Genomic DNA, 27620 nt, shown 5'->3' with positions numbered 1-27620 from the left:
GTTTGTGTTTGTCAGGAATCACCAGGGAAGTTCTGCACCAGCTCACTCTGCAATAAGACCATCACAAAACTAAAGCAAAATTTAAGCAGCTGAACTGGTGAAGATAGCATGCGAAAACTAGGCTCATCCTCAGCAGTCCATCATGGGGCTGATAAGGAAAAATAAAAGACAAGAAAAATCCTAAAGTGAAATACTATTTTAATAAAATTACCTGAATTACCAGTTTAAAGGATATTTGGGATTAAGGTCAACAGGGTTGAGAGAGATTGAATATATGGATTAGAGATGGACCTAAATCAACCAATCTGAACATCCCTTAGCTCTTAGGATCAGAACCCAAATCTACATTTTGCAGCTTGCCCTGTCTGTGTAATAACAGGCTAACCAAAATCCCAGATCCAAACACCTCTTCATACTGGATGGCAGTGGACAGAAACCTGGTTTGGAGTTTGGATCTGATTTTTGAGCTTCGAACCTACTTCCACTGTGTATGTGCCGATCTGTGCATGCGTGTTACCACTACTGACTGAGGCACACATCCTCTTTGCTGCCAGCATAGCAACAAAAAGGGGTATGGTTAGAAAACAGGGACATCCCTATGTCACAATGTCCCTGGGCTACTATTTCAGCCCCTTGTGGCTAGTGAAAACTGGCATAAGTTAGAGCAGCCCACTGGCTGCTCCAACGTAGCCCAAGGAGGGTGGAATATGCAGCACCAAGATTAGGACAAAAGGAATGCTTTAAGTTGCCTTTTGCCCACAACCACCTGACTTGCATTTGGCCATTCCCAAAGATCTCATGCACAGTGTTTCTCAAATCCGTCCCCAAATCCATATGCTACACTACAAATGTAACAGCTCCCAGAACAAACACCAGGACACGTGGCCTCTTAAAGAGGATATTGACTAAAGTAACCCTGGGTGATTTGACATAACGTGTTTCTGGATAACTACTGCACATTTCCCAGGGCCTATGAGTGAAACCATTTATATTTAGTCCCTGTCTGTATAGACCAGGTAAACTGAGTTAATTCCTATCTAGAAAGAACTGTTCTGAGGCATGGCTCATTAGAAATGCTCATGGATGTCCCTGGCCAGGGTACAAAGGTGTCTCACAGATCAAAGTCATACATGGGGAACATGTGACTACAGTCTCACACACTTTCAAGTATTATTGTATGACGCCATTGTGCAAGGAGGATCCCACTTACAGTGGAGTGATGGTGAATGTGAATAGTGTGAGTGACACTAATGACAGCAGGAGGGACAATATGGTTACTTGCTTTCCTCCACAAAATTCTCTAGAGGGTACAATACAATCACTCTGCTAGTTTTCACACATGTACCTCGCAATGGTTTTAGAGGCCATTTGAAAAAGGTAAACCTAGTTTAACATGTATATAAATATGGCTGAAGGCTAGTTTTTCAAAATTTCCCACTCTGCCCTGCCACAGATTCCCAGTACCTCAGATCTGGATCTTCTATCTTGCTGTGAAATTGCTCTTGCCCCACTAGATTTATGATGTGCCCTGTTTATTTATATATTTATTTTATTAGATTTGCCTTGAGCCTGGGGCTCAAATTAAGGTCCTTACCCACACATTCTCTCCATATAATAACAATCACCATTATTTATATAGTACGAAACTTGGGGAGAGGGGAAGCGGGGTAGAGATCCCAACTGTAAAGCTTTAAGAGTCCCCAGGGAGGTCTACAAATAGATGGCTGGCAGGTTTGCAAAGTGAAAGAAATCCAGCCCGTGCAAGAGTTGTTCCTGTTTTGAAATCCTTTAAATATATCCATGTAAGCGTTAGACGAAGCTATAAACAAATGATAAATCATGCAATTATTAGCATTTGAATTTTGGGAAGATAATAAAAAGTGTAGGGGGATAATCAGGAAATAATAGAAAAGATCTGCAAGTGAATGCACCAATTAGTGATAAATAAGGCTTGGTACTGACTAACTGAACCAATGTGGATCTCATTAGAGAGCCATGGAACCTGTTCTTGCAGCAGACCTCTTCAAGCACAGGAAAGGTGAGGTAACCGAAATGTCAGTGTGCCCACCCCACTTCCCAGCTCTCTTGCTACAGTATTGTAACCATCTGGGCCAAAATGACTACCTTATGCTGAGTGAAGGCCATTCCACTGTTCTCCAAAACTTTGATATGTTTCCTGTTCTCAGCTTTTTTTACGCTGGCTTTGGAATTCCATCTAAACAAAGATGACCAGAAACACACAGCTTGCTCACACTGGAATTTTTTTCCCCTCTTCCTTTCACTTCATTTTATTAATGGTACCATTTAAACAGATAAAGAGTTCACACACACAGCAGGAGTGGGGGTGAAGGGAGGGGAAGAGAGGGAGAGAACCTTGTCTTATTAGATTAGCAACAGACATATCATATTAATGCAAAGAATCAGCATATGGTTCTAATAGGCTTTCTTAAAATGATTTATCAGCTGTGATTAAGCCCTCAACCACCATGTCTATCTTCATAAATAAAGTAAAAGTGCACCTTGCTCTAAAACGTATCAGCAGTATCTTATTACCCAACCATGTATGCTGCACTCCACTTACAGTCTGGTTCTGGGGAGTGAAGAGTTTGTGTTTAATAGCAGAGTGTACACTATAAGGAGATTGCCAAGATTTAGGAATCTTAGCTAAGAGATAGTCTTACTAGAAAGCCATTACAGTGAAGGTTTATCTCCAGTATGTGCCACGAAGTCCAGGCTGCTGAAATATGAACAGGTAATTACAAAGCTATGCTTTAAAAAAAAAAAAAGAAAGAAAAAAAAAACCAGAGAAAGCCTGGTGGAATGGCTTCATTAACATGCCACATGGGCATGAAAGAAATCTTGGGATGAAATCCGCAGTCTCACTTTTTGCAGCGAACAAAAAAAAAAGGACATTCAAAGAGGATGACTCAGTTTCATCACTGGCAAAGAGGGACAATGAAAGGGAGTGAGAAGGTCAATCTGGCTATCTTACTCAGAGCACTGGGACTCATCAGCGAGAATTCAGAAGAACATGGATGGGTTCTGGTTAAAGAAAGGTTCTGGCTCAATCAAAAAAATTATCACCCCCTGCCCCCAAACTGCTTCTCTGCATGCATTGGGCAGGAACTGCACGAAGAGCATAAGATCTCCTTTCAGAGCGTGGAGCCTAAATCCACAAATCCGTTCAAACAGAACCCATTGCTACAAAGAAAAATGAGTACCCAGCCTGTCAGCAGAAGGTAAAATGCCACCCTGGTGTGAGTGAAATACAAACCCTGTGAATACTTCTGCAAGCCTGTCTCATGAATTGTGTTGTCTTCATGGCCTTCCTGTGCAACTGAACAGAAAAGCAACCATTTGTGACATAGTAGACTGTGCTAAATACCTGACAGGGCAACAAATACATCCATCAAACAGGGATCACCTATCCAAAGGGCAGAAATGCCAACAGCAGAATTCTTATACAAATCCAGCATGGCAAACTGAGAAAAAAAAGGATTAAAATTCAGTGAGAGAGTGGAGGTGTATTTTGTCAGCCTCTAAACACACATAATCTTGAATATATATATGTCTGTGGAGGGCACTGGATTAGGAGTCAGGAGCTCTGGAGTCAATTCCAGGCTTTAAGGCAGACTTCTTGTGTGACTTATCACATAATTTCTCTGGGACAGATTTTCAAAGCTATTTAGGCACCTAAAGATGCCAATAGACGCCTAGGGGGATTTTCAAAAGTGCCTAAGCTGGTTAAGTGCCTAGCTTGCATTGATTTCTCACTCCGTACCCTTGATTTCAACAGGAATTGGGCATTAACTTGCTTGGGTGCTTTTGACTTGGGTGCAGGCGGGGCACATGTCTGCATCTTTGGTACCTAAATACTTTTGAAAACCTGGCCCTCTCTGTGCCTTAGTTCTTCATCTGGTAAGGCTGGAACAATAACACTCCCTACTAAGTCACAGGGATGTTGTGAGGATACATTCATTCTTAAGTATGAGGTGTTCAGTTAGAGTGATGGTGGGCACCTGAGTACCTCGGTGCTTTATCTTAAGCAATGAATTCACATGATGGGGCATGAAAAGTCCTTGGAAAACTGTATTAGACTCAAGAAGCCTGACAAATGAACAGCTTTACCACTGAAAGGGTTTATTTTAAATACATATAAATTCTCGAGCAAAAATCCCTCTAACCTAGCTAGACTGCACCTTTTCAATACCTAAATGCATCACCCAGATGAGGATTTGGCTGCACTAGATGTCTTTTAACATGTAAAGACTTTGCCCTTAGTGTTTGGGGACTGACATATTGATACCTCTTGGGTTTTGTGGGGGGTGATTTTTTACTTTGTAAACTTGAACATGCTGATTTATCCCTTGGACAATAGCTCCCATGACCAATATATTGACAGCTCTGTTTGCATAATGGGGCCCTAGCATCAGAATGGGAATAACCCATAAGGTAGTTCTGCATAGCAGTCAAGAGTTTTCTGGGGGTGAGCTTAGGGTTTGTTTGTACTACTTAGCAAAAGGAGTCAAACTGGGTTGGAATACTTCACTCTGAAATGTTTACTATCAGCATACCACACTTCTCTGTCCTGTTCCATTTCAGCAGCCATGCTGTGGCTTCAGGACATTCACAACGGAAGTAGGGAACTAATGGGAATGGTGTTGAGATGGGGTAAATGCTCAAAGGGATCATCATACTCGACAAGTTCCAGACTGCCACATTTTGGAGTATTGCAAATGCCAACAGTGTTCACACAGTCTCCTAAAAAGCCAAAGTTTAAGAAGAGTGAATCTGGAACGTCCTGCCCAATGGCCCCAGAAGACATAGCCATAACCTTATATCTATACATTTTCTAGACTGTTGCTAAGCATTGCTCTTAAATCGTTTAGGGGGAGCACACTTCTTGGAAGGTGGCTATTTCTCCTAAATGCCCTGTGCTAAATCTGTAATCAAACAAACCAACCACCATAATACATGTTCCAGGCCTGCTGTTTTCTGGTTCACTTAGGCCAGGTCTACACTACCACTTACTGTGGCATAATTACCTTGCTCAGGGGTGTGAATAAGTGATGCAAGTTACACCAACCTAAGTACTGGTGTGGACAGCACTATGTTGACTGGAAAGCTTCTCCTGCTGACATAGCTATCACCTCTCGTGGAGGTGGGTTTATTATGCCAATGGAAGAGTGCTCTCCCATCAGCATAGAAAGTCTGCACCAGATACACTACAATGGCACATCCTTTTTACAATTGAATCTTGTTAACATACACTTGCTAAGGTGAAAATGTATAGTGTATAAACCATTTTGCCAATACCGTTGCAAGTTCTAATACAAGTTCTAATACAGTATACACAGTGGTGGATTAGCCACTGGGCCAACAGGGCCTGTGCCCAGGGACCCCAGCCCTTCACTGTAGTATCTAGGCCCCAGGCACAAAATTAGCAGTTTAATGTAGTTCTTTGCCTGCCAAAAGACACCTAATAGCCCCCATTGCTGGTTTCAGCTGCTAATTTCTAAAGGAGTCACTGGAGATGGTTCCACACTTTGGGTCTGTTCCTGTTGCCACTAAAGTCAGTGGAGGATCCTATATTTTTTGCGTCCAAGTTTTAAATGTGTGTGGCAAAAGGAATGTTCTTTTAAATCCAATATTCTTCTTCAGAATTGTGGCACTGCCATCTCTTAGTTTTTTCACAGAACAACAATGGTCTCTTTTCTTTTAAAAAAAAAATAAAAATAAAAACAAAGCAAAAACCCATTTATTCAGGAAAGATCTGTTTTCCTGTTTATCTTCTACAATATATACAAACCTCTAGGCCAGGATTATATTAGGTGAATTTGAACCTGGGACGGGGGCAGAGGAGCAGCTAAATTTTCTCTCCTTTCAAAAATATGCCTACCCAATATGTTGTCAGGGTCCACATTCTTCACTGCAACTGGTGCCAGACTTTCCTGTCCCCCTACTCCCCTTGCTGTGATGTATGCTATTGGTAAGAGTTCAGAGAATATCTGATACTATATTTTCTGGTGATCACAGAATCATAAGGCCAAATTTACTGTTGATGGGTAAGGTGGTGTCAGAAAGACACAGCCTCCTTTAGATCTATTTACACTCTATCAATGTGTAATGAATATGCTGGGGGAGCTGGAAGAAGGGGCAAGCCCTGGTTACACCTTTCAAATGCATGTTAGATTGTTATGGCCTCTCTTAGTTGGCATGTAGCCAAACTATACATATTTTGGGTTTTTAAATCCCTCCTTATAGTTCAATCATTCCACCACCAAAACCCCATTTTTTTTGGTTTCTTTTTACTGGACTCCCGCCAAGTTGTCAAAACCTTTCTAGTAATGAGGTGCCTAGCAAAGAACACAATAATCCTGGCTAATGCAACAGAAGAAGGGAATATTAACATTTTGCTTCCTGAGTCAATGGGGTAATGAATGATGTTACAACAGAATCATCTCCCACCCCACCACCATGGCTTGTGCACACTACTGGAACACAGAGGATATGTCTACACAGCAAAGAAAAACCCGTGGCTGGTCCATGCCAGCCGACTTGGGCTCGCAGGGCTTGGGCTGCAGGGCTGTTTCATTGCTATGTAGACTTCCTACAGAGTCCTATAGCCCAGGCTTCAGCTCAAGCACAGAATCTACACAGTAATGTAACAGCCCAGCAGCCTGAGCCCTGGAAGCCCAAGTCAGCTAGCATGGGCCAGCCACGGATGTCTAGTTCCTGTGTAGACATATCCAGAGATACAGGATGGAAAATTTCAAAATTACACTGTGTGCTGAGCTACAACATGCTTCCCAGTTCTAGTATGCATTAAACAGAACATGGTTTAAACCTGTACAGAATGCAGGTGAGTTTTAATGGGCTAACTTCATTTAATTGGTAGGAGATGGATATCGGTTCTTCCCATCTTTGACACTGCTCTCTCAGACCCATGCTCATGAGCAGATTTGCCAACAAGCCCTATCCAGGGTCATATGGCTGCAAATATAACCCATGACAAATGCTTTGGATACTTAATGCTCAGATCAGTGTAAATCTAAAACCTCATGCTTGCAGGCTGGGATAATAATCTGATCTGCTAACACTGCCTACCTTGTTGATTTGGGTTGCAGATTCTGAGGCAGAGCCATGAATTGCTGTCTAGTGTCAAAGATACATAGATGGCTCCCTAGCCTGAGCACCACTGGGTTTTTGGTTTTTCCTTTTCCTGCTTCCAGAAGGTAATTTATTTTTGTTGTTTTTTTAATTTTGTTAGTAAATTTAGTGGTCAGGATGTTTGAATCATGAATAGTGCAGCCAGATGCTGTGAAAGCTTCTTCCACATGGCTCTGTCAATACACTTAATCCTGACCTGCAGCATCCCTTGTCTTCCAGGCCTTAGCCTCTCTTGAGCAGGAACTTCCAGTTACATTAGATTATGCCAAATTACACAGGCGGTTTGACAACAAGCATATATGGAGAGTAGAAAGAAACCACCAAGCTCCACTTGTTACTTTCTTTTTGACTTCCAAATTCAAGTCTTGGAGGTCAATTATTATTACTTGTACTACACCACTGCCTAGTGGCCTCATCTAAAATTAGGGCCCCACTTCACTAGCACCATCATAAACACATAGCAAGAGAGTGCCTACCCCAAAGAGCTACCAGTTAAAATAGCGGGAGAAAGGAAAGGTTATTATTCCCATTGCATAGATTGGGAATTAAAGCAGAGAGAGATTGACTTGGCCAAAGTCACACAGGGGGTCTAGGGCAGAGCTGAGAAAAGAACAAACTATGATCGCCTGAGTCCCAGTCCAGTGCCTTGTCTACAAGACCATCTTGCCTTAACAGAGTCAGTGCACTAGCTGTAGGATACATAGACTTGGAAGGATTAGATTTTTATTGCTAAAAGTCAGTAAATGCCAATTTCACAGCCTACATATAAACCAAAGAAAAATATTTCCATCGATAATAATTGAAATTTACAGACAGGAAAGTTAGAAAAACGCTGCTTGAGAACTTATTTGTGTTTGATTTAAGAATATTTATTTTATATGTTTTGACATGTGATGTTGAAAATTTGTGTCTTAATGGTTATAAAGCTTTTATTTTTTTTAACCTCATTAAGTAATCATTGTCTGACCCTTCCTATTGTCTGACCTCCCATAATTTCCCTCAACTGTGAAAATTTAAAATGATAAACATAAAAACTAATGCTTAAAAATAAAAAAAACCATTATTATCCATCAAAATTATTTAAAAAAAATCAAATTCTGCCAAGCCTAAGGATACAGCATGCAGCTTTTCATAACTAATTTGGAGTGTCAATTCACCACATAATCAATTTAATCAAAACAGAAATTCTCATGGAATCTGAAGGTTGAAGGCAATTTGGGTGAAAGTGATCAGGAAATGATTTCATGATTCAAAGGAAAGGAAGGAGTTAGAGCAGCAAAATAAGAACACTGGACTTCAAAAAAAGCAGAGTTTGACAAACTCAGACAACTGGTAGGTAAGGTCCCATGGGAAGAAAATCTAAGGGAAAAAGGAGTTCAGGAGAGCTGGCAGTTCCTCGAAGAGCCAATATTAAAAGGCACAACAGCAAACTATCCTGACATGAGGGAAAGATAGGAAGAATAGTAAGAGGCCAATACGTCTCCATCATAAGCTCTTTAATGACCATAAAATTGAAAAGGAATCCTACAAAAAGTGGAAACATGGACAAAATCTAAGGAAGTTCAAAAGAATAGCACAAGTAGGTAGGGACACAATCAGAAAGGCTAAGTCACAAAATGAGTTACACCTCACAAAGGACATAAGCGGCAATAAGAAGAGATTCTATAAATACATTAGGAGCAAGAGAAAGATGAAGTAAAGTGTAGATCTTCCCTTTAGCGGGGAAGGAAAGCTACAAATGGATGACATGAAGAAAGCAGAGGCATTTAATGCCTATTTTGCTTCAGTCTTCACTAAAAAGGAAAATTGCAACCAGAGACTCAACACAATTAATAGTAATAACAAGGGGGAATAAATGCAAAATAGGGAAAGCACAGGTTAAAGAATATTTAGATAAGTTACATGCATTCAAATCAGCAGAGCCTGATGAAAGTCATGCTAAGATATTTAAGGAACTAGCTGAAGCAATGATCTCTGAGAACTCATGGAGGACGGCTGATGTACCAGAGGACTGGAGAAGGGCAAATATAGTATCTATATTTAAAAACAGAAACAATGAGGACTCAGGGAATTCTAGACCAGTCAGCCTAACTTCCATAGCTGGAAAGATACTGGAACAAATTATTAAACAATCAGTTTGTAAGCATCTAGAGGATAACAAGGTTATAAGGAATAGCCAATATGGATTTGTCAGGAACAAATCATGCCAAACCAATCTGCTTTCCTTCTTTAACACATTTATTGGACTACTGGATGGGGGGAAGGAGTAGAGATGTCAACGTGATATACGTTGATTTTAATAAGGCTTTTGACACAGTCCCAAATAACATTCTCATAAGCAAATTAGGGAAATGTGGTCTGGAGATGAAATTATTAGAAGGTGGGTGAAAGGTTGGTTGAAAGATTGTACTCAAAGAGTAGTTACCAATGGTTTGCTGTCAGACTGGAGGGGAAGGAGGATATATCTTGTGAGGTCCCACAAAGATCTGCCCTGGTCTGATACTAATTAATATTTTCATTAATTACTTGAATAATGGAGTGGAAAGTATTCGTATAATATTTGCGGATTACCCCAAGATGGAAGGAGTTGCTAGTGTTTTGGAGGACAGAATTAGAATTCAAAACCAACCTTGTCAAATTGGAGAATTGGTCTGAAATCAACAAAACTAAATTCAATAAAGACAAGTGCAAAATACTACACATAGGAAGGAAAAATCAAATGCACAACTACAAAATGGGGGAATATCTGGCTAGGCAGTGGTACTGCTGAAAAGGATCTGGGGGTTATAGTGGATCACCAAGTGAATATGAGTCAACAATGTGATGCAGTTGCAAAAAAGGCTAATATTATTCTTGGGTGTATTAACAGGAGTGTCATAAGTAAGGCACAAGAGGTAATTCTCCCACTCTACTTGGCACTCGTGAGGCCACAGCTGGAGTACTGCATACAGTTCTTCATATCACACTCTAGGAAGGATGTGAGAATATTGAGGCTAGAACAACAAAAATGATAAAAGGTTTAGAGAAACTGACCTATGAGGAAAGGTTAAAGTTCAGTCTTGAGAAAAGAAGATTGGGCTGGGGGGTGGGGGGTGGAGGCCTGATACATATCTGAAGACTATTAAGGGCTGTTATAAAGAGGACGTTGATCAATTGTTCTACATGTGCACCGAAGGTAGGATAAGTAGTAATGGGCTTAATCTGCAGCAAGGGAGATTTAGGTTAGATATTAGGAAAATCTTTCTAACTATAAAGATAGTTCAGCACTGGAATAGGCTTCCGAGGGAGGCTGTGGAATCCTTGTCATTGAACATTCAGGAAGTCCTCGGACTTATAACACAATTAGTTCCTTACAATTGCATTGCAAATTGCAACTCGGAACCGCAATCTACTCCATTGCTGGACCGAGTGTCGTAAACTCGAAACCTATAGTTGTAAGTCGAATCAGAGTATCTATGTAGAAGCATTGTAAGTGCCGTTTGTCATAACTCGAACGTCGTAAAGTCGAGGCTTGCCTGTATTTAACAACAGATTAGATGAACACCTGTCAGGGATGGCCTCAGCAGAGCAGGCTGGACTAGATGACTTCTCAAAGTCCCTTTCAGCCCTACATTTCTATGACTCTGTGGATTGCACATGGTCTCATGTTTTAAAAAGAAAATAGTTTACTGGACTGTAGCCTTGAAGTTTTCAAATAAGGAAACTTACAAGTTAAAAAAACACAATTGTCTTCTTTCTCGTAGAATCTCTGTGTCATGCTGTTTTCTCTTTAGCCACTGTGAAGTAAACTAAAATAAACATATTTTTTTCACAATCCAATGTAAAAGAATCTCCTAATCCAAAATATTTTGGAAGCCCTTTCTCAGTCATGCGTAACATCTCTGGGCTGCTCACATTAAACCTACTTACCATCACTGCAGATGGCTGCAGAAAGCTATATTTCCACTTCAGAGTGGGACTATTAAGAGCATTTCATGAGTATTACATGTGAAGGAGTCACGTTCCTTTGTATCCTTTGTCTATTGCATTTGCGTATGGCCCTAGTGGGGCCAGCTTCAGATTAATATCTTACAGTTAGTTGGTAATGTAGGAATGAATGTGTAGCAGGCTAATTCGAAACCCAGAACAAATGTTACACGTTACCTTGCCTCTTTGACTTTTGCTTTTCTTTTGAAAAACACACATTTTGCTCCCTGGAGATTGCTCATGGCAGCTCCAGTGGCTGACAGAAGGAGAGCAGAATAAGACCTCCAGAGGACCTCAAACAACTGGCAATTATCAAGTAACATGATGCCCTAGTCTAGGTTTTAATCAGATTGTGCAACTACCCCTGGTTAGCTGAAACTGACCCTGCAACATCATACTGTATTATTTGTGGTTAACTTCACAGGGACCAAGATCATGAGATTGCTGCTTGTCTCTTATTCCTGCAAGATAAATACCACACTGTAGGTGCTGCACTGGAGTCTTCTTCAGCACTGATAATCTGTGTAGAAATATTAACACACAAAAATGTCCTAATTTGCTATTTCTGCCAACTTTGTGCATACTAGCACTAATACCAGCACTAATCAATCATTTCCTCTCTTTACACGGCTGTTTCATAACACTCATCCTGTACGTGAGTCTGTAATGGCTGAGCTGGCTGGAATATTTCCCCATTCCCTAACCAGAACCCAGACACTTTCATGTTTGGAGCATGCCCCTTCCTGCCCTCAGCATGGCTAGGACTCCCTTCCTCCCTCTCTAATATCTAATCCCAGCCTCTTTCCCTCCTCCAAACCATTCTCAAATAACCCCTTGGACTCCCTTCCCATGACTGATCTTCCTCTTCACAGCCCAGCAATAGGCGGTAGGCCCCTTCCATAGCTCTCGTCCTTTACAAGTTTTCCTATAGTACCTCAAAAATCCTACTGCAAGGCCTTTAACGCTGCTTGCTTAAGATTTCATAAGCTTGGGGTGCACTTCGGCATGCATAGTCCCAGAGTCTGTGCACTCTGAATTCTGCAGCAGCCAAGGCGCAGTACGACCGACACCACACAGTGGCTAATGTGGACCAAACCTGAACTGGGAGCACTCGCTACCCTAGCCAAAGAGGCAGGGGCACTATGGGGGACTGTTGCTTACCCAAACCAAGGGTTAGGGGGTACGGGTGGGCATCCTGCTGGTTTTAGCAGTGAAGGGGGAGTTGTTTCCCTCCCATCTCCCTTATTTTAGCCTCAATTGTTGTTTAAGACCTAAATTAGACTAACAGATACAGATCATCATCAGACTAGCTGGGCCCTGTAACACGAAGTTCAATAGTAGGGGATCCTATTTGCCAAGTGATAGTTTAAGGGGGAAGCAGTGAGGATTGCTGAGAGGTAATTGGCGCCCAAAGGAAAGTTAAGGAGAGGTATTTCTGAGAGTTGCAAAGAGGAAAGAGGGAAGCTATGGATTGACTGGGTGATCCCACAGGAGGAGGAGGACGGAAGCCTCACTTTGTTTAGATATATTTCAGTTCAGGGAAGCAAACAAAAGGTTGGGTGCTTATTTGAAAGTTTTAGCAACCCATCCATCACTTTTATTTATCCCTTAACTATATTTAACTTCATTATAGTCACCTTTAAACTATACCCATGCTTTATGATAGCCCAAATGCGAGGATGTTGGGTCAGGTTGAGTTAGCATACTTAGCCCACTGTAAAGAGAGGTAGCTGCTCCTAACTTTACGGATGCCAGGTCCATATTTGGAAATGGGATACATGATGTAATGAACTGTAGTTTCTCTCTACCTGTACCCTATAACAGTGTTTCTCAAACTGGGGTCCGCAGGCCCCACTGATCAACTCCTCCCCCTCCCTCAACTCCTTCCTCCCTAACCCATCTCCTGGAGGCTACTGAAGCATACGGAGGCATAGCAGGGCTAAGGCAGGTCTCCGTGCACTGCCCCCACCCTGAGCGCCGACTCTGCAGATACATTGGCCGGGAATTGCAGCCAATGGGAGTTGTGGGGGCAGTGTCTACGGGCAGTGGCAGTGCATAGAGACCCCCTGGACTCCCTGCCTAGAAGCCACTGCCAGAGAGATATGCCAATCATTTTCGGGAGCTGGCTGGCCAGACCCCGCAACCCTCACCTCCTCCTCCACCCAAACTTCCACCCAGAGCCTGCACCCCTCACCCCTGCCTGCAGACAAACTCCCTCCCAGAGCCTGCACTACAACCCTCTCCCATGCCCAAACTCCCTCCCAGAGCCCGCACCCTGCACCCCACCACCTACCCCAGCCTGATGAAAGTGAGTGAGGGTGGGGTAGAGCGAGTGAAGGAGGGAGGGGGGATGGAGTGAGCAGGGGGTGGGAAGAGGTGGGGTGAGGGTGGGTCCTTGGAGGGAGGGGTGAAGTGGAGGTGGGACCTGGGGCTCAGCTGGGGATCCCCAAAAAATTTAAAATCAAAATGGGGTCCTTGGATTATTAAAGTTTGAGAATCACTGCCCTATAAGTGAGATTTTTCCCCCTTGAGTTTGTATTTTCGGTAAAATATTCAATCTTATCAGATAAAATTAGGAGTGATGAAAAGTAAATCTAGAGGCACAATGGGGGATACTTAACAAAAGCAGAAATCAGATCAGAGGTATTTCTATGCCAGTTCCATTCTTCTACTTCCTCTCCACATCGCCCCAAAACATCTTTTAGCAAGTGAAAGGAATCACGCGTGAAATCCTATTTGTCAGAACATTTGATTTTACCAAATCTCTCCCTCAAGAGGCATGTGGTTTGCATAGGTTTACTTAAGTGTGGACCTAGTAACCAAAAGCTGGCTAAGACACTTTGGGAGATCTAAGCTTGGTTATACATTTTGATCAATGATTACAATGGTTAGAAAACATGTCACAATCTATAGTGCCACCTAGTTTCCAACCAAAAAAGGTTCTACCAGGTAATGAAGGTCTACCTGCTTTCACACAACATCCATAAACACTTAGGGAGTGGGAAAAGGGAAAGAGTCCATTGCACTAAAACATACCCTTTTATTGTTCTCTTCTTCTTGTGCCTTTCTAAACTCGTGTTCTAAGGAACAGTCAATATCATTGAAGAGGCCCACTTCCTCACAGTTCTTCAGGAATCGGGTTGGTGTAGGAGTCTGGTCTGAGAACAGATATCAAAAGGATCTACAATGGATGTTTTGCAGTAAAACAAGGATAAGTAGAATACACGTTTTGAGACAACATCTCTTTCCCAGCAGATGCACAAATAGCTATCTGCTCCTTGCCCTCCCCCCGCAACCTCCCAGAATTAAAAACAAAACAAAGCCACTGAGTTTTGCCATGGTATGTGAGGTGCACGGCTGGAGTTTGGCCAAGAGTGTTTTACAAAGCATGCAGCACTTTATTTGTAGCAGCTGTCATGCAGCTAGATTTAAGAAAGATTTTAAGGGCCAGATTCCCTGACAGTATAGGTGGACAAATGTGTACCCCTAATTTGCACAAATCATCACTGAATTTGTGCATAAAGCTCCAATAACTGTGTGCAAATAATTCATTAGACGCACGTCCATGCAGAGTCAATGTGTGTGTTTTGCTGCAGGGAGTGAGTGCACAGATTAGCTATACAATTCTGTGCCTGAACTATCTGAAAATTGGCTCAAGCATGCATATTTTTGTCCTTTGGAACACATAGTAAAGTTCCAGTAATGCAGAGAAATACTACTGAGTAAGCTGGTTCCAGATTTATTTTTTTGAGGGAGAGGTTGAAATCATACCAGAAACATTATGAAAAGATTTTTGAGACATTGACCACACCAAGAAAACATGGAGAAAGTGTCAACATTTCTTATTATTCATTTAAAATGCTGAAAGATTTACGATCAAACTAATTTAAATATTCCTAACTCCTGAAGCCCTTCTCCTCCACCCCTCGCCAGAATAATAAAGAGAGGGACAGGTTTCTCTTTAATGTTACACCCAGAAGGGGCTCAAGAAGGTAAGTGGTATGGAAAAAGCCTTCAGGCTTCTTTTCAAGATCCTGAAGGGGTTTTGTTTGTTTGTTTCTTTGTTTTGGGGGCGGGGGGGTTATAAGCAATTGTAATGTTCCCTGGAAGCTTCACCAGCATTGACCACAGGTTTCTGATTCATCTAGAGCAGCGATCTCCCCTTCTTTGTGTCTCTAGTAGTTTACACCCCCCTCTCCTTCCTCACAAGAACATATACTGATAAAAAAAATGCAACTCTCACTAAATATTAAAAAACAGTAATACATTGATTCAAACAGAGCCATTTAAGTATAAAGGCAATACCATACCATACCATCCTTACTTCTACACTGCTGCTGGCGGCAGTGCTGCCTTCAGAGCTGGGCACCCGGACAGCAGCCGCCACTCTCCACTCTGCCTTCAGAGCTGGGTGGCTGGAAAGTGGCGGCTGCTGGCCGGGCACCCAGCTCTGAAGTCAACACTGCTGCCAGCAGCTTCTCACCCCTCCCGCTCCTGCCCAAGATTACACTTCCCAGTTTGAGAACCTCTGATCTAAAATAATCCTCAGCAGCAAGGAGATAGTGTAGTTTGCTGAGTGCAAAACTGGGAACCAAGAACTCCTAATTCTAAATCAGCTCTGACACCACCTCCCTCTGTGGTCTGGGGCAGATCTTTAACGTGTCTCTCGGTTTCCCCATCAGTCAAATGACACTATAGCTACAGTACCATATTAACCCAAAACTGGCATGGTTTATAAAATACCAGGTCTATCTACAGACATGTGGCAAATCAGTAAATATCACTGGTACCATCCATTCGAACTCAAAAGGGGATAAACAACAAGGGGGAAATTCATATTAGTTAAATCCAAATAGCAAAAAAAAATAAAAAAATCCATTTTTTCCTCCCTGCATGATTCCCAATCTAGCTCAAACTGCTACTTATTTCCTTTGTATGTTTTGACCCACATTCCTACAGGAACCTGCTACCATACTTGGTCATTGTCAACTCCCATAATGTTTGAAATTCAGCCCATAAAGGATGACAACAAGTGTCACTCTCACTAATCCCACCAGCACACAATGGCCAAAATTCGGACCTTAATACAGTTTTAGCTTCTATGCTAAAAAAAAAATCAACATACACATGAAAAAGGAAAGAAAAAACAGTCTTTGTGAATGTGTGTGCATATATTAGTTTTCACTGATAGCTACTATATTATCTAACAATCGCTAGAGTCAGAAACATGATACTCTCAAAGCATCTTCTCTGAAATCTTGGTATAAGGAGCTGGTTTAGGGTGACCATACATCCCATTTTGGCTGGGACAGTCCCTTTTATAAGCACTGTCCCGGCCACCCCAACTTTGTTTGCAAAAGTGGGCATGTGTCCCTTTTGCCCTTGCCAACTTGATCAGTTGGCAAGAACAAGCAGGAAAAATGCCTACTTCTGCCAGAAAAGTGGGGTGGTGAGAAACATGCTGGGGGTGTGGAGTTGAGATGCCAGCTCCGTGCAGGGAGGCAGGCAGGGCTTGAATGAGCAGTGACACCAGCCCCACGCAGGGATTGGGGGGGGGCAGGGCCCACACAAGGATGCAGGAGGGTGGGGGGAAAGGCTCAGGCTAGCCCCATGTGGTGTCCCATTTTCCCTTTAGGAAATATGGTCACCTGAGCTGTTGCCATCAATGAGAGTTGAGGATACCCAATGCTTCAGGATCAAACCAAAGTAGTTAGTGTAACCACACTGAACTCAGTGGAGTTATACAAGGATTAATCTGGCACTCTGCCTGGAAGCGCTCTAAAAGGAAGGAGGAGCACGTTTTATATCCAAAGGGGTGAACAATAACTCTAATTACTAAAAATGCAATTTACTTTGTTATGTAACTCAAGCTGAGGAATGCCAAACTCTCCTCAACATAAAGGAGATATTCAATTTAGAATCTATAGTAAGTATATAAGATGTTTTCTTAGCTTATTCAATGATATATTCATATTAGATAAGGTAGGTTTCATCACAATCAAATCAGCACCAGAAAGCAGGATTTCAGAAATAAATTAATCAGGTTTTTTGGCAAATCTCCTAAATAGCCATAATCTAGAATTAATGTGGGCACACAGGTTGGCCTCTGTCACACAATAACAGACTCAGGCTAATAGCAATAAATAAATACCGAAATAAAATTAAACAAGCAAACAGACAAAAATTCGAATTGCCCTCCTTTACAGAGCTACCTATACCTGAACCTGGAAAAAGGAGTCTGAAGAGAATGGGTACAGCTAAGGTCTGGGCATGTTTCATTAAGGTACATGATTGGTCAAGAAGTTAGGCATTATTTCAATCTGTTTCACTAGGCCAGGAGTTACAGCATCGACAGCAAAGCGTTTCTAAGGCACACCCAGCCGAATATAGCAAGCAGACACTGACTAAGAGCGGCATCATAGAATCATAGAAGATTAGGGTTGGAAGGGACCTCAGGAGGCCATCTAGTGCAACCCCCTGCTCAAAGCAGGACCAACCCCAACTAAATCATCCCAGCCAGGGCTTTGTCAAGCCTGACCTTAAAAACCTCTAAGGATGGATCATCAGCATCTATTCAGAGAATAAGAAACTGAGACAAAGTATCACGTCATGTAAAAAGCTTAGAAGTGATCAGTAGTGATGAAGTAATCTCAAAAAATTGAAGGCCAGATTCTGCCATCGTTACACAGGTTGAGTGGTACATCTACACCAAGAGCAGCCCCTGGGCAATAAATGGAGAAAGGTATTATTCGGTGTGCGTATGGGTGACAGAGTCTGCGCCTCTGGAAGATGTTTTGAATAGTTACCCAATTATTGGGGGCAGTTCCTCAGCTGGTATAAATGGTCATGAGCCCACTCACTTTAATAGGTCTATGACAATCTATGCCATCTGAGAACCTGCTCTTGTATGGAATTTTGTGGTACAGAAACCAGGCTGGCAACCTCATGAGATCAAGATTTCTCACAAAGATTCACAGTCCTCCTGGGTGTCAGCTAAGCCACACATACCTCAAGAAAAGACTTCCCCAGAACACTGTGGTACTTCTGTAACCAGCAGAAGCCAACAGGGCAGAGGTCCACAGAAATTGTGCATGGGGAGGGGGTTACCTAAGAACTAGGCTGTGAACCCCTTACACTGACAAGCAGTTACTCACAAATGTAGTCCCACTGACCTCATGGCTGCTTTGGTAAATGTTCCCAACCTAGCTCTTGGACTTCAAGGTAATCAAATTTAGACATAGGATGAGAAGAATACTTAGGAATACTTATCTGGTGTTCAAAAGTCACATAGTTATTACCAGAAAGGCTAAGAATGACATCAATTTTAAGTAAAATATAAACCTCAAATTTGAGGATAATACAACCAAAGGCAAGGTCCAGCTGTCTAATCAAGCAAAGATGAGTCAACTATTGTACACTAGCGGACAGATTTTCAAGAGAGCTCAGTATCCACTCTTTGGGGCTGATTTTCAAGAACACAGCTCCCATTTCAGCACCAAATTAAATAGCCAGATTTAAAAAAAAAAATATGTAGAATTCGGTACATTCAGTGCAGGTTGGGTGCTGACTACTTTTGAAAATGTGGCCCTTATTTGATTGCATAAATGGGAGCTGAATTCTTTTTGAAAACCTTGCCACAACTGTGTGAACATTTGGCCCTGGGATGCTCTAGACTCGTTTAAAATATATGGTCTGAAGTAACAGGATATCTGAGGTCTTAACCAAAGTAAAAAAAAATCTATTATGTGTTCACTATGTTTTGAAACTGCCAAAGGTGTGCCCCCCCAAAAAGGAGGATCAACCTGAATGGACTGCCTTTGAAACAGCAGCCCTAGTAAGCACAGTGCTAGGAGGAAATACATTGTTAGCTTGTTATACTGAGCATTTATTTGAATTGTCTACCAGAATGTGTCCTGCAACCCCAGAACTGCCTCTTAGGATTTCATCTAGCAAGACATGCATGGAAATATTACAGCATGATGCTGGTTGGAGGAAAAAAACTGCAAAACCAAATGATGGCCATAAATTTTTTTTTAAACAGAACTCCAGCTTTTTAAAGTTTATATTGACCACTAAACCATTGCAAATGTTATTCATCCATAATGTAGATATTAGACAGCACATAGCCAAAGGCTGTAACTTGATGCTTCATCTTTCTAAAAAATTGTTTAGTCTGCTGTGCATTAATAACTGGAATTTGGCTTGTTCAGCTGTGGAGCTGCACTGAAGTTATATATTTACCCATGTTTTACTTTCAAGCAATGATAACAAAGTCAAAGTGATAGGACTAGTACTGAAACTTGAAGGGCTGCCCATCACACAGGATAAAATCATCCTAGACCTGAGAAAATTTATTCAAAACTGAATCTGCCTTTTCCGACAAAAAAAATGTTTTGTTGAAATATTCCTGACCAGCTCTTTTTTTTTTTTTAAATATTGGAAGGTGTCAATATATAAATACAAGATTCAACATTAAAAGATTGCTCTTTTGTAAGGATTTTGTACATGTCGTATTGGGAGACAGTGGAAAAGTCTAACTCCTGGCTAGTATTGGAAATACTACACCTGCCTTTGCTACAGGGCAATTGCAGCCTCAATTATTTGAAGGGTATTGATGACAGGAACAACTTTGCCAAAAAAAAGGGAAGACAAGACAAATGTCTGAAAGGAAAGCCTGTCTCCTCCTCTCATATATCATTTCATTTTTTCTTTATGAAATCCAAGAATAAAACATCTTTAACTTTAAGGAATTTAAATTTCCCCAGGGTTTTGCTGGGTGATGAAACGACTGCTTCTCAGTGTCTCCCAAAGAGTGGGAAAACTATCAGCCCTTCTGAAATGAGGATTGCAAAAAGGATATAAAAGAAAACCACCTCTTAACTTACAGGCAGGGTGACTTGCCCACAGAAATACCCAGATGATCTCCTGGTTGGAATAACACACACATATGCATATTGCTCTCTTTGTGTGCACGCACCCTTACACTCTCCCTTTTTCACCAATACCAATTTTTCAACACACAAGAGCGAGTCCCTCAAATATGATCACATGTCCACTGGGCTTATAAAGTTCTGTACTTCCACATGTAAGCTGGGTAACCATGTGCCTTGTGCACACAGTTACTGGTCTGGATGCAAATCTAGTCCCCAGTACTCAGCCATGTATCTTCCCTCAGAGATCAGCCCAAGGAAACAAGTGGAGGAATCATACTCCAAAGGCTGTTGAGTAGTAATAGAGCTGCCCCACTCAGACTACTCCTGATGGCTGAAGCCAAGTCTATGGCCCTGGTGTGTAGCTTCTAAGCTGGCTGGAGAAAGGAGGAAAAGACCAGGAAATGTGTTGGAAGTTCTTCTAGCCCTTCCTCTCACTCCAGCCTTCCCCAAACAAGCATGTTGGCATACAGGCAGCTCTCACGAAGCTGAACTCTGCATTGCACTGGGAGTGTACACATGCCAGTACAGTGAACCTCAAGCAGTTCTCCTGCCAAAGGACACCACCATCTGCAATGAGAGGATTTTTAAAAACTGTTTTTCCCCCAGAAAACGTAAATTTGTTGAAACAAACAAGAGTTGACAAATTTCTCAACTCAAAAATTTTTGAAAAAAAGTCTTGAAATTGTCAATGAAAAATTCCAGTTTTCCAGTTTGCAAAGACTTTTTGTTTAGAAATTTAAGCTAATCTTAGTAAAAAAAAATAAAGTCAAAATCCAAATGAAACATTTTGAAATTATCAACACGCAAAATGTTTCAATTGACCTGCACTGAAATGTTTTCAAAATTTTGGTTCACAAAAAATTTTCTAGGTTTCAACTTTTCCTCACCCTTTAAGACAGGAAAGTTTTTCAAAATCTCAAAAACTTTTGTGGGATTAGAATTGCTCTAATTCTATAGGCACAGCAGAGGAGGGATAGCTCAGCAGTTTGAGCATTGGTCTGCTAAACCCAGGGTTGTGAGCTCAATCCTTGAGGGGGCCACTTAGGGATCTGGGGCAAAAATTGGTCCTGCTAGTGAATGCAGGGGGCTGGACTCAATTACCTTTCAAGATCCCTTCCAGTTCTAGGAGATTGGTATATCTCCAATTATTAAAAAAAAATGCATTTTTGTATGTCCTGCTTTTCAGTGTGTTGTACATTTTTGCCTGTCCTGATTTGAAATTTTTACCCTAAATGTTATTTTCAAGGGGAGGGGGAGAGGGAGACAACATTCAATTTTGGCATTTGTCAACCGAAGGCATGATTTTAAAAAACAACACAAAAACAAAAAAAACACATACACCCAAATGAAATGTTTGAAAGCAGTTGCTGACTATTTCTAATACAGATGGAGATGTACTGAAATATATAAACTGAGTGGTATGCGAAAGAGAACAAATACCTTAATTACCTTTAACAAAGATCTTAGTTCATTTATATATTTCCCACAATGCATACATATAATCACCATCTGCTTGGATTCTTACACTGCACCTATTAACATTGTAGCTGAGTGCTCACCATCTATCTCTTGCTCAAAGGCCCAGGTTAATGTGTCCTTTATTTATAGTCTTTTAATTTGGTTAAATATCTTGAAAGTTATTAGTAACTCACAGGAGCATCTTGGGATAAATGCATTATGTCATTCTACCTCTTACAAATACATTTTCACCTACTCATATGGTGCATACCTGTGGCATTTTGGCAAGGCACCCAGTTACAGCATTTAGTTCACCAACTGAGAATGAGGAAGTGATTCTCTAAAAGTCATGATCAATATGAATTGGCTGGCCTAAAGCTAATCTCTTAAAATTGTTTGCCCCCTCCTTTTGCAATATGCATCTTCCTGTAAGTGAAAAATCAAAGAAAGATGACTACTGATGACTAAAACAAGCACAACTGTAAGGAAAAACATATAGCAAATTCTTGACCCATCTTTGCCATCTCTCTCCTAATACAGTCCAATGGACAAGCTCCAGACCATTTCATCACAGCAATGGAAATGAGTGTATGAGGACCTGTGAACACTTTTACTCCTCAGAGCAGCATGATTACAAAAATACCTCTGCTAAATAATTTTTTATGGATTCACTGTGAAAAATCCAGTGGAGTAGACTAGTAAATAATTTACACTACAGAAAATATGTAAGGAGGCTATGAGAAGAACTCTTTAGAGACTTGCCCCATCATTTTTTCCAAAGTCCTCTTCTGCTACTACTACTAAGGATATTTTGTGTGTGTGTTTTTTTTTTTGAGGTTTTCTTAAATGCACACATAACTCAGAGTTACAGTTTAAAATGGGGATTCCTGAGTTTTATCCACATACAAAAAAAGTCTGAGCCTATTGCATATCCATTCAATTGTTGCATTGATGCACCTACAACAAACACATTCGGATGGAATTTATACAGGCAACAGATGCCCTTCTGTTTTTAGCAGGTACAACTTACTCAGAAGGAGCCCACTTTAGAAAATTTGTCTCCATGAGTACTTAATATGTCAAATAAAGTGTATAAACTCTAACTGGGCATCATAATTTAGCACATTTTATTTTTATATTTATAATTTGGAATCTTAAAACGGTAAAAAAACAAAGTTTCTAAAGATTCTATGGATATAATCTTAGGAATATACTTAATGTCTTAAAAATATACCCTATAAAACATGAGAAGTAGGGGAAGCAAAAGGGAAGGAAGCAGAAACTACAATCAACATCCAATGCTAGCAAGCCACCAGTATATGTATGGGCATGGACATACACACTCATGTGTGAAAACTTCAGAACCAGCTCAAGAATAAGGAAATGCGAGGATGATCCTGTACATAGTAACGTTTTTATCCCAAGGGGCACTTTAGCTATTGTCACTGTTTTAGCTTTTTGCAACTGGCTGGTTTATAGCTATTGAAGTACGTCAGTATCTTAAAAAGGTGGCTATTATAAGTGGCATAAAATGGGTGCTGAAGTGAGCTTTTCATATTTTAAAATAGTGACTGCTGGAGAAACTTCACAGATGTACTTCAGTAACCTTTTTGTTGCAGATTTCTGTAATGCCACTCTTAAGTGTGTATATTTCACTGGAATGCTGATAAATGGAGGCAGCACTGGAGCAGCCTTTTATCCCATTGACCTGATATATAATATAGGCAAAACCAATGTGGCTAAGGTTCAACAATCTCTTTCTCTCTCACACACACTAATCCTCAAACAAGACAAACAAAAACCAGTTAGCACCTTGTCCAGAGGTGAACCACATACACCTCTACCTCGATATAATGCAACCCGATATAACACGAATTTGGATATAACACGGTAAAGCAGCGCTCCAGGGGTGGGTGGAGCTGCGCACTCCGGTGGATCAAAGCGAGTTCGATATAACACAGTTTCACCTATAACACGGTAAGATTTTTTGGCTCCCGAGGACAGTGTTATATTGAGGTAGAGGTGTAGTTTGTTCCATCTCTACTTGTTATTTGATTGGAATACTTTTGAAATTAACCTCTTGGAGGTATTTTGACAATAGCCTTCCAGCAGGAGTCATAATATCAACATCAAAATAGGTACCTCACTTGTCTCTTACATTCCATGTCTTCTTACCTGATAACATATTATCCGTTTTTATTGAAGGAAACTTCAAAGTCATTTCGTGTTTGTGCCTGTGAATCATCAGATGATCCTCTGTTGGAAAACGCTGTCAGGCAAACACAGAGAGAGGAAGAAAGAAGTATTTAGTTCTCTAATAAATTTTTGGCAATGGACAGGATTTTAAAAAAAATTCATCCAGCCATCCAAATGACACAGGAACAGCCAAAAACAATTCTAAAATGCAAGTAAGCATAAGTAAGAACTATCTTTGTACTCTATGTGTGAGAGCAAATTTGTTGCAGTGATCTCTTGGACAACAACAAAGTAAAAGGGTTAAAATGCAGATGGCCTATCTAGTCATATACCCAAAATACACACCAGTAGCAAAATTCAGATTGGTTACCCATGCCGCCAGCTTATCCTTGCTTAAGAACAATAAAAAAAGATAATCAAAACAGTCAGCCTTCCCCTACCCAAAGGTGCCCAGGTATCATGCATTTTTTCCCCATATGATTCATGTCTGCAATAGATCAAGTTGGTTCTAATCAGACCTGATTTATTCCAGCCACTATACAGTGGTACTTGATTTCTACTGGGTATTTACAACCAGGAAGATATATTAAACTAATTTCCTTTTCTTTGCTCAGAGGACAAGAGGGAAGGGCTATGTGTTGTAAGAAACCTTACACAATATACTAATGGGTGTAATTACATTTATAATCCTGATAACAGAATTATAAAATTTCAACTGTTTCTTTAAATAATAATAATAAAACAACAGAAACTTGAGCAAACATTTAATAATTATATAAACAAAAATCTGGGCACATTGTGGTCTAAATGGGGCCTGCTGAAAAACTTATTATGGTGAAAGAGCAAGTGGACACGACCTTACTAGGCAGAGAGCAGAAAAATGGGGCAGCCTGTGGATTAAAATAATCTGAGGTCAACATGTAAGTGAAAGAATCTGGAAAAATATTTTTGCACAAATTGGACAAATTTAATATTTTTGCTACTAGTTATGGTAATTCTTTGCTTTAACAGGGCTAGTCAAAGGCAGCTAAGATGTGTCTGGATAGATTTGTAAAGAGCGGCATTTTAAAGCAGCAGGTCCCTAGAAGACAGACAGAAACTGGTAGTAGTAAAATGGAGATGATTCGATGCCAACCCAGACTAAGTACCTCTGCTGGTGGCCATGGTATGTTATAAACAGACACAGTAAGTTATACTCTGCAGCATCTATGTGCCTCTCAGTATTCACAGAGTACATAATGTGGATGATATGTCAAAAATTTAGATAGATAGATAGATAGAGTTCCAAGAAAGGGGGAAAAAAGTCCTTTTCCTCACTGTGAATCCTGGTTCAATATTTACTCATCTGGAAGAAGTAAAAGCACTAAAAATTTACATTCAGAGCAAATGGAATGTGGGAAAGACTCTCCACGCTAATGTTGTGAGCAGGAACACATTGTTGAAATGAATTCTACACCATGGAATGCTATGCTTCCGTCTTCAGTGTGCAAATCAGCAGGGCCTAAAGAAGGCCTGGTAGGGTTCGGGGAAGAAGCCATTTCTTTAATCCAGTCTTGTGTCTTTTCTGTAAGCACACTTCATTTTTGGTACACATGGCCAGCTAACTCATTCTTTGAATAGATGAACTGGTTGATCGAGAAGGAAGCCCCTAAACCTCTTAGCTAGTCTGCAATACTGTAGTATGCAATTGATGTCATATAGTAAACAGAAGATGCACTATAATTTAAAGGTGAACTTAAAAGATTTTTTTTCATTAAATAAACAATCAACTAGACTATTTGATTTCCCTCCTCTTTGACTGTCCAGCAGAGGTGGAAGCCAAATTCACCACTGCCATAAGTGGGCTTAATTCCATTGATTTCAATGAAAGGTCGATCAGTTGATGCTTCTTGTGAACTTGGCCGAGACTCTTAAAAAGATTCAATTAAATTTTGCTAAAGAGCTCGGAGATATTTTAAAACTAATCTCTTGGAGGTAGGGCCTCTAGTGAAGGTTCAGCTGTGTACACACAGACTTAAAACTACAAATGCACACATTCCTCATTTAGGGACTGATCCAAAATCAACGGAAGTCATTAGTAAGACTCTTATTAACTTAAATGGTGGAGCACATTAGTTACGTGCCAACACATGAATTCAAGATTTCCACATTTCTACTCCAACTGTGGATAAAATTACCAGCATCTAAAACTCCAATAATAATATACGCTGCACTTCAATAGCTCACATCAGAAGAGCACAAAGGGTTTTACAAACATTAAGGACTGAAGATCCAACACCCCAGCAAAGTAGAGAAGTGATATCCTCATTTACAGATAGGGAAACTGAGGTAGGGGAAGTAAAATGACTTACCCAAGGTCACACAGCAAGTCTATGATAGCACCTGAAGGGAAGCCCATATCTTATTACTCCTAGTTGTGTACTCTAGTCACTAGACTAAACTAGTATGGGGAATGCAAGGGATGGAGGTTCCTAAATTGCTTTAAGGATTAATGACGTTATCAATTACCAATTGTGTTGAAGAAACACTGAATTCTAAACTCAATTCTTAGTGGGTAAAATACCTGTCAATTCCCTTATAATGAGGAAAAGATCAAACATGTAATGTTATGAGCCAGATTATGTCCTCAGATGCATACTTGAGGCTGCCATTCAAGTAAGCTGGAATTGCATGTGTACAACATGGATCAGAACTTGGCTATGAAATGCATTTTAAATGAAGCATATTTAATATGAAGATGTCCTATAAGATAATAAGCATTAGCCATGGAAATGGCAATAAATACACACACACACACACACACACACACACACACAGATAAAACTTACTGGTTTATACAAATGTTTGAGAAAAAAGGGCAAATATTACAAGAGCTATAACCATACTAAGCCAGTACGTTCCCTTCCTGTGCTGTTACCACTTGAACAATTAAAGAAGTGTGCAGTGTTGCTTAAAATATTTGGTTTGAGTTTGGGAGCGAGAAAAGGTTGAAAAAACATTTAGCGACACACACGTGAATAGCTGTATATTTGCTTTCATTATTCTATAATAATATCTTTGTGGAAAAAGAGAAGGTTTTGGAAAACATTATTATTAGGTCATTATACAAGCCAGAGCTAGCGCTGAGGGCTCTGTTAATATTGCTGCTGACTCCACTCACCTGTGAGCAGCCTGGGGCACTGCAGACAAAAGGCCTCTCCTGCTCCAAGTTCATCTTTGATTCCTCATAAATCTACATGTTAAAAGGTGGGGAGGGAGAAAAGGGAACCCATAAATATATGCACCCTAAACTTCAGGAAACATGCAAAATAGAAGCATTTTAACGTTAAAAACATTAATTTCAAAACTCCCAAAATTGACAAGAAAAAAATCATCATCATTTTAGGGTCCTAACTTACAGTACGAATATTCATCAGGCTCCCTACAGTCTAAGTTCTTATTGCTCTTTCCTGGGCATATATTTACTCTGAAGGAAGAAAAAAGCCATTAGGCTGTTACAACAGAAATCCTGCTTAGGAAAAAAAACACATGTTCAGTGTTATTATTAGATAAGACCATGTCTGCTCAGAAAGATCCTGAAATTAAGGGTTTTTACTTTTCCTCCTTCAGTTCCTGAATGAACAACATTTAAACCAGACTAACTGAAATTTTTCTAACTGAAGAGCCTACATTTTGAGTAGTGAATTATCTTAGGTAACATATTTTGCGTATAGTATTACATATGCAGTCCTAAGGATCATAAGACTTGAAATCTAGCAGAGAGCAGAACTGTAATGTCCCCAAAAGCCACTGCAGTCCAGTATTTTAATTGTGGACCAGACCTTGGGAGAGAGCTGTTGGGTTAGAGAATGAGAAAAGAACAATAAAAAGAGGCGGAGAAATAAATTTGCCTCTCCA

The 27620-nt window shown here is 40.6% G+C and overlaps 1 protein-coding gene and 1 long non-coding RNA gene across 17 annotated transcripts in view; one reads left to right on the top strand and one right to left on the bottom strand.

The window, feature by feature from the left end:
* Positions 1-23901, top strand: part of LOC120399046 — a 67978-nt gene extending 44077 nt beyond the window's left edge. For 10 of the 11 annotated variants that reach the window (XR_005594911.1, XR_005594914.1, XR_005594916.1 and 7 more), the window contains one exon: positions 16-167. This is a non-coding gene — a long non-coding RNA (uncharacterized LOC120399046). Of the gene's footprint in view, positions 1-15; positions 168-7127; positions 7236-23732 lie in introns of those variants that run through there. The other variant, XR_005594918.1, reaches the window with a different exon arrangement.
* Positions 1-27620, bottom strand: part of CREB5 (cAMP responsive element binding protein 5) — a 397399-nt gene that overhangs the window by 265625 nt on the left and 104154 nt on the right. For all 6 annotated transcript variants that reach the window (XM_039526912.1, XM_039526917.1, XM_039526915.1 and 3 more), the window contains 3 exons: positions 26884-26955; positions 23703-23796; positions 14173-14294 (listed from right to left, as the gene is read on the bottom strand). In XM_039526912.1, coding sequence (XP_039382846.1) covers positions 14173-14294; positions 23703-23796; positions 26884-26955 — 288 coding nt within the window. The remainder of the gene's footprint in view (positions 1-14172; positions 14295-23702; positions 23797-26883; positions 26956-27620) is intronic.

The sequence above is a fragment of the Mauremys reevesii genome, linkage group 2 (assembly GCF_016161935.1).
Source record: "Mauremys reevesii isolate NIE-2019 linkage group 2, ASM1616193v1, whole genome shotgun sequence".
In the NCBI taxonomy this organism is placed as follows: domain Eukaryota; kingdom Metazoa; phylum Chordata; order Testudines; family Geoemydidae; genus Mauremys; species Mauremys reevesii.
This window is presented reverse-complemented; position numbering and strand designations above follow the sequence as displayed.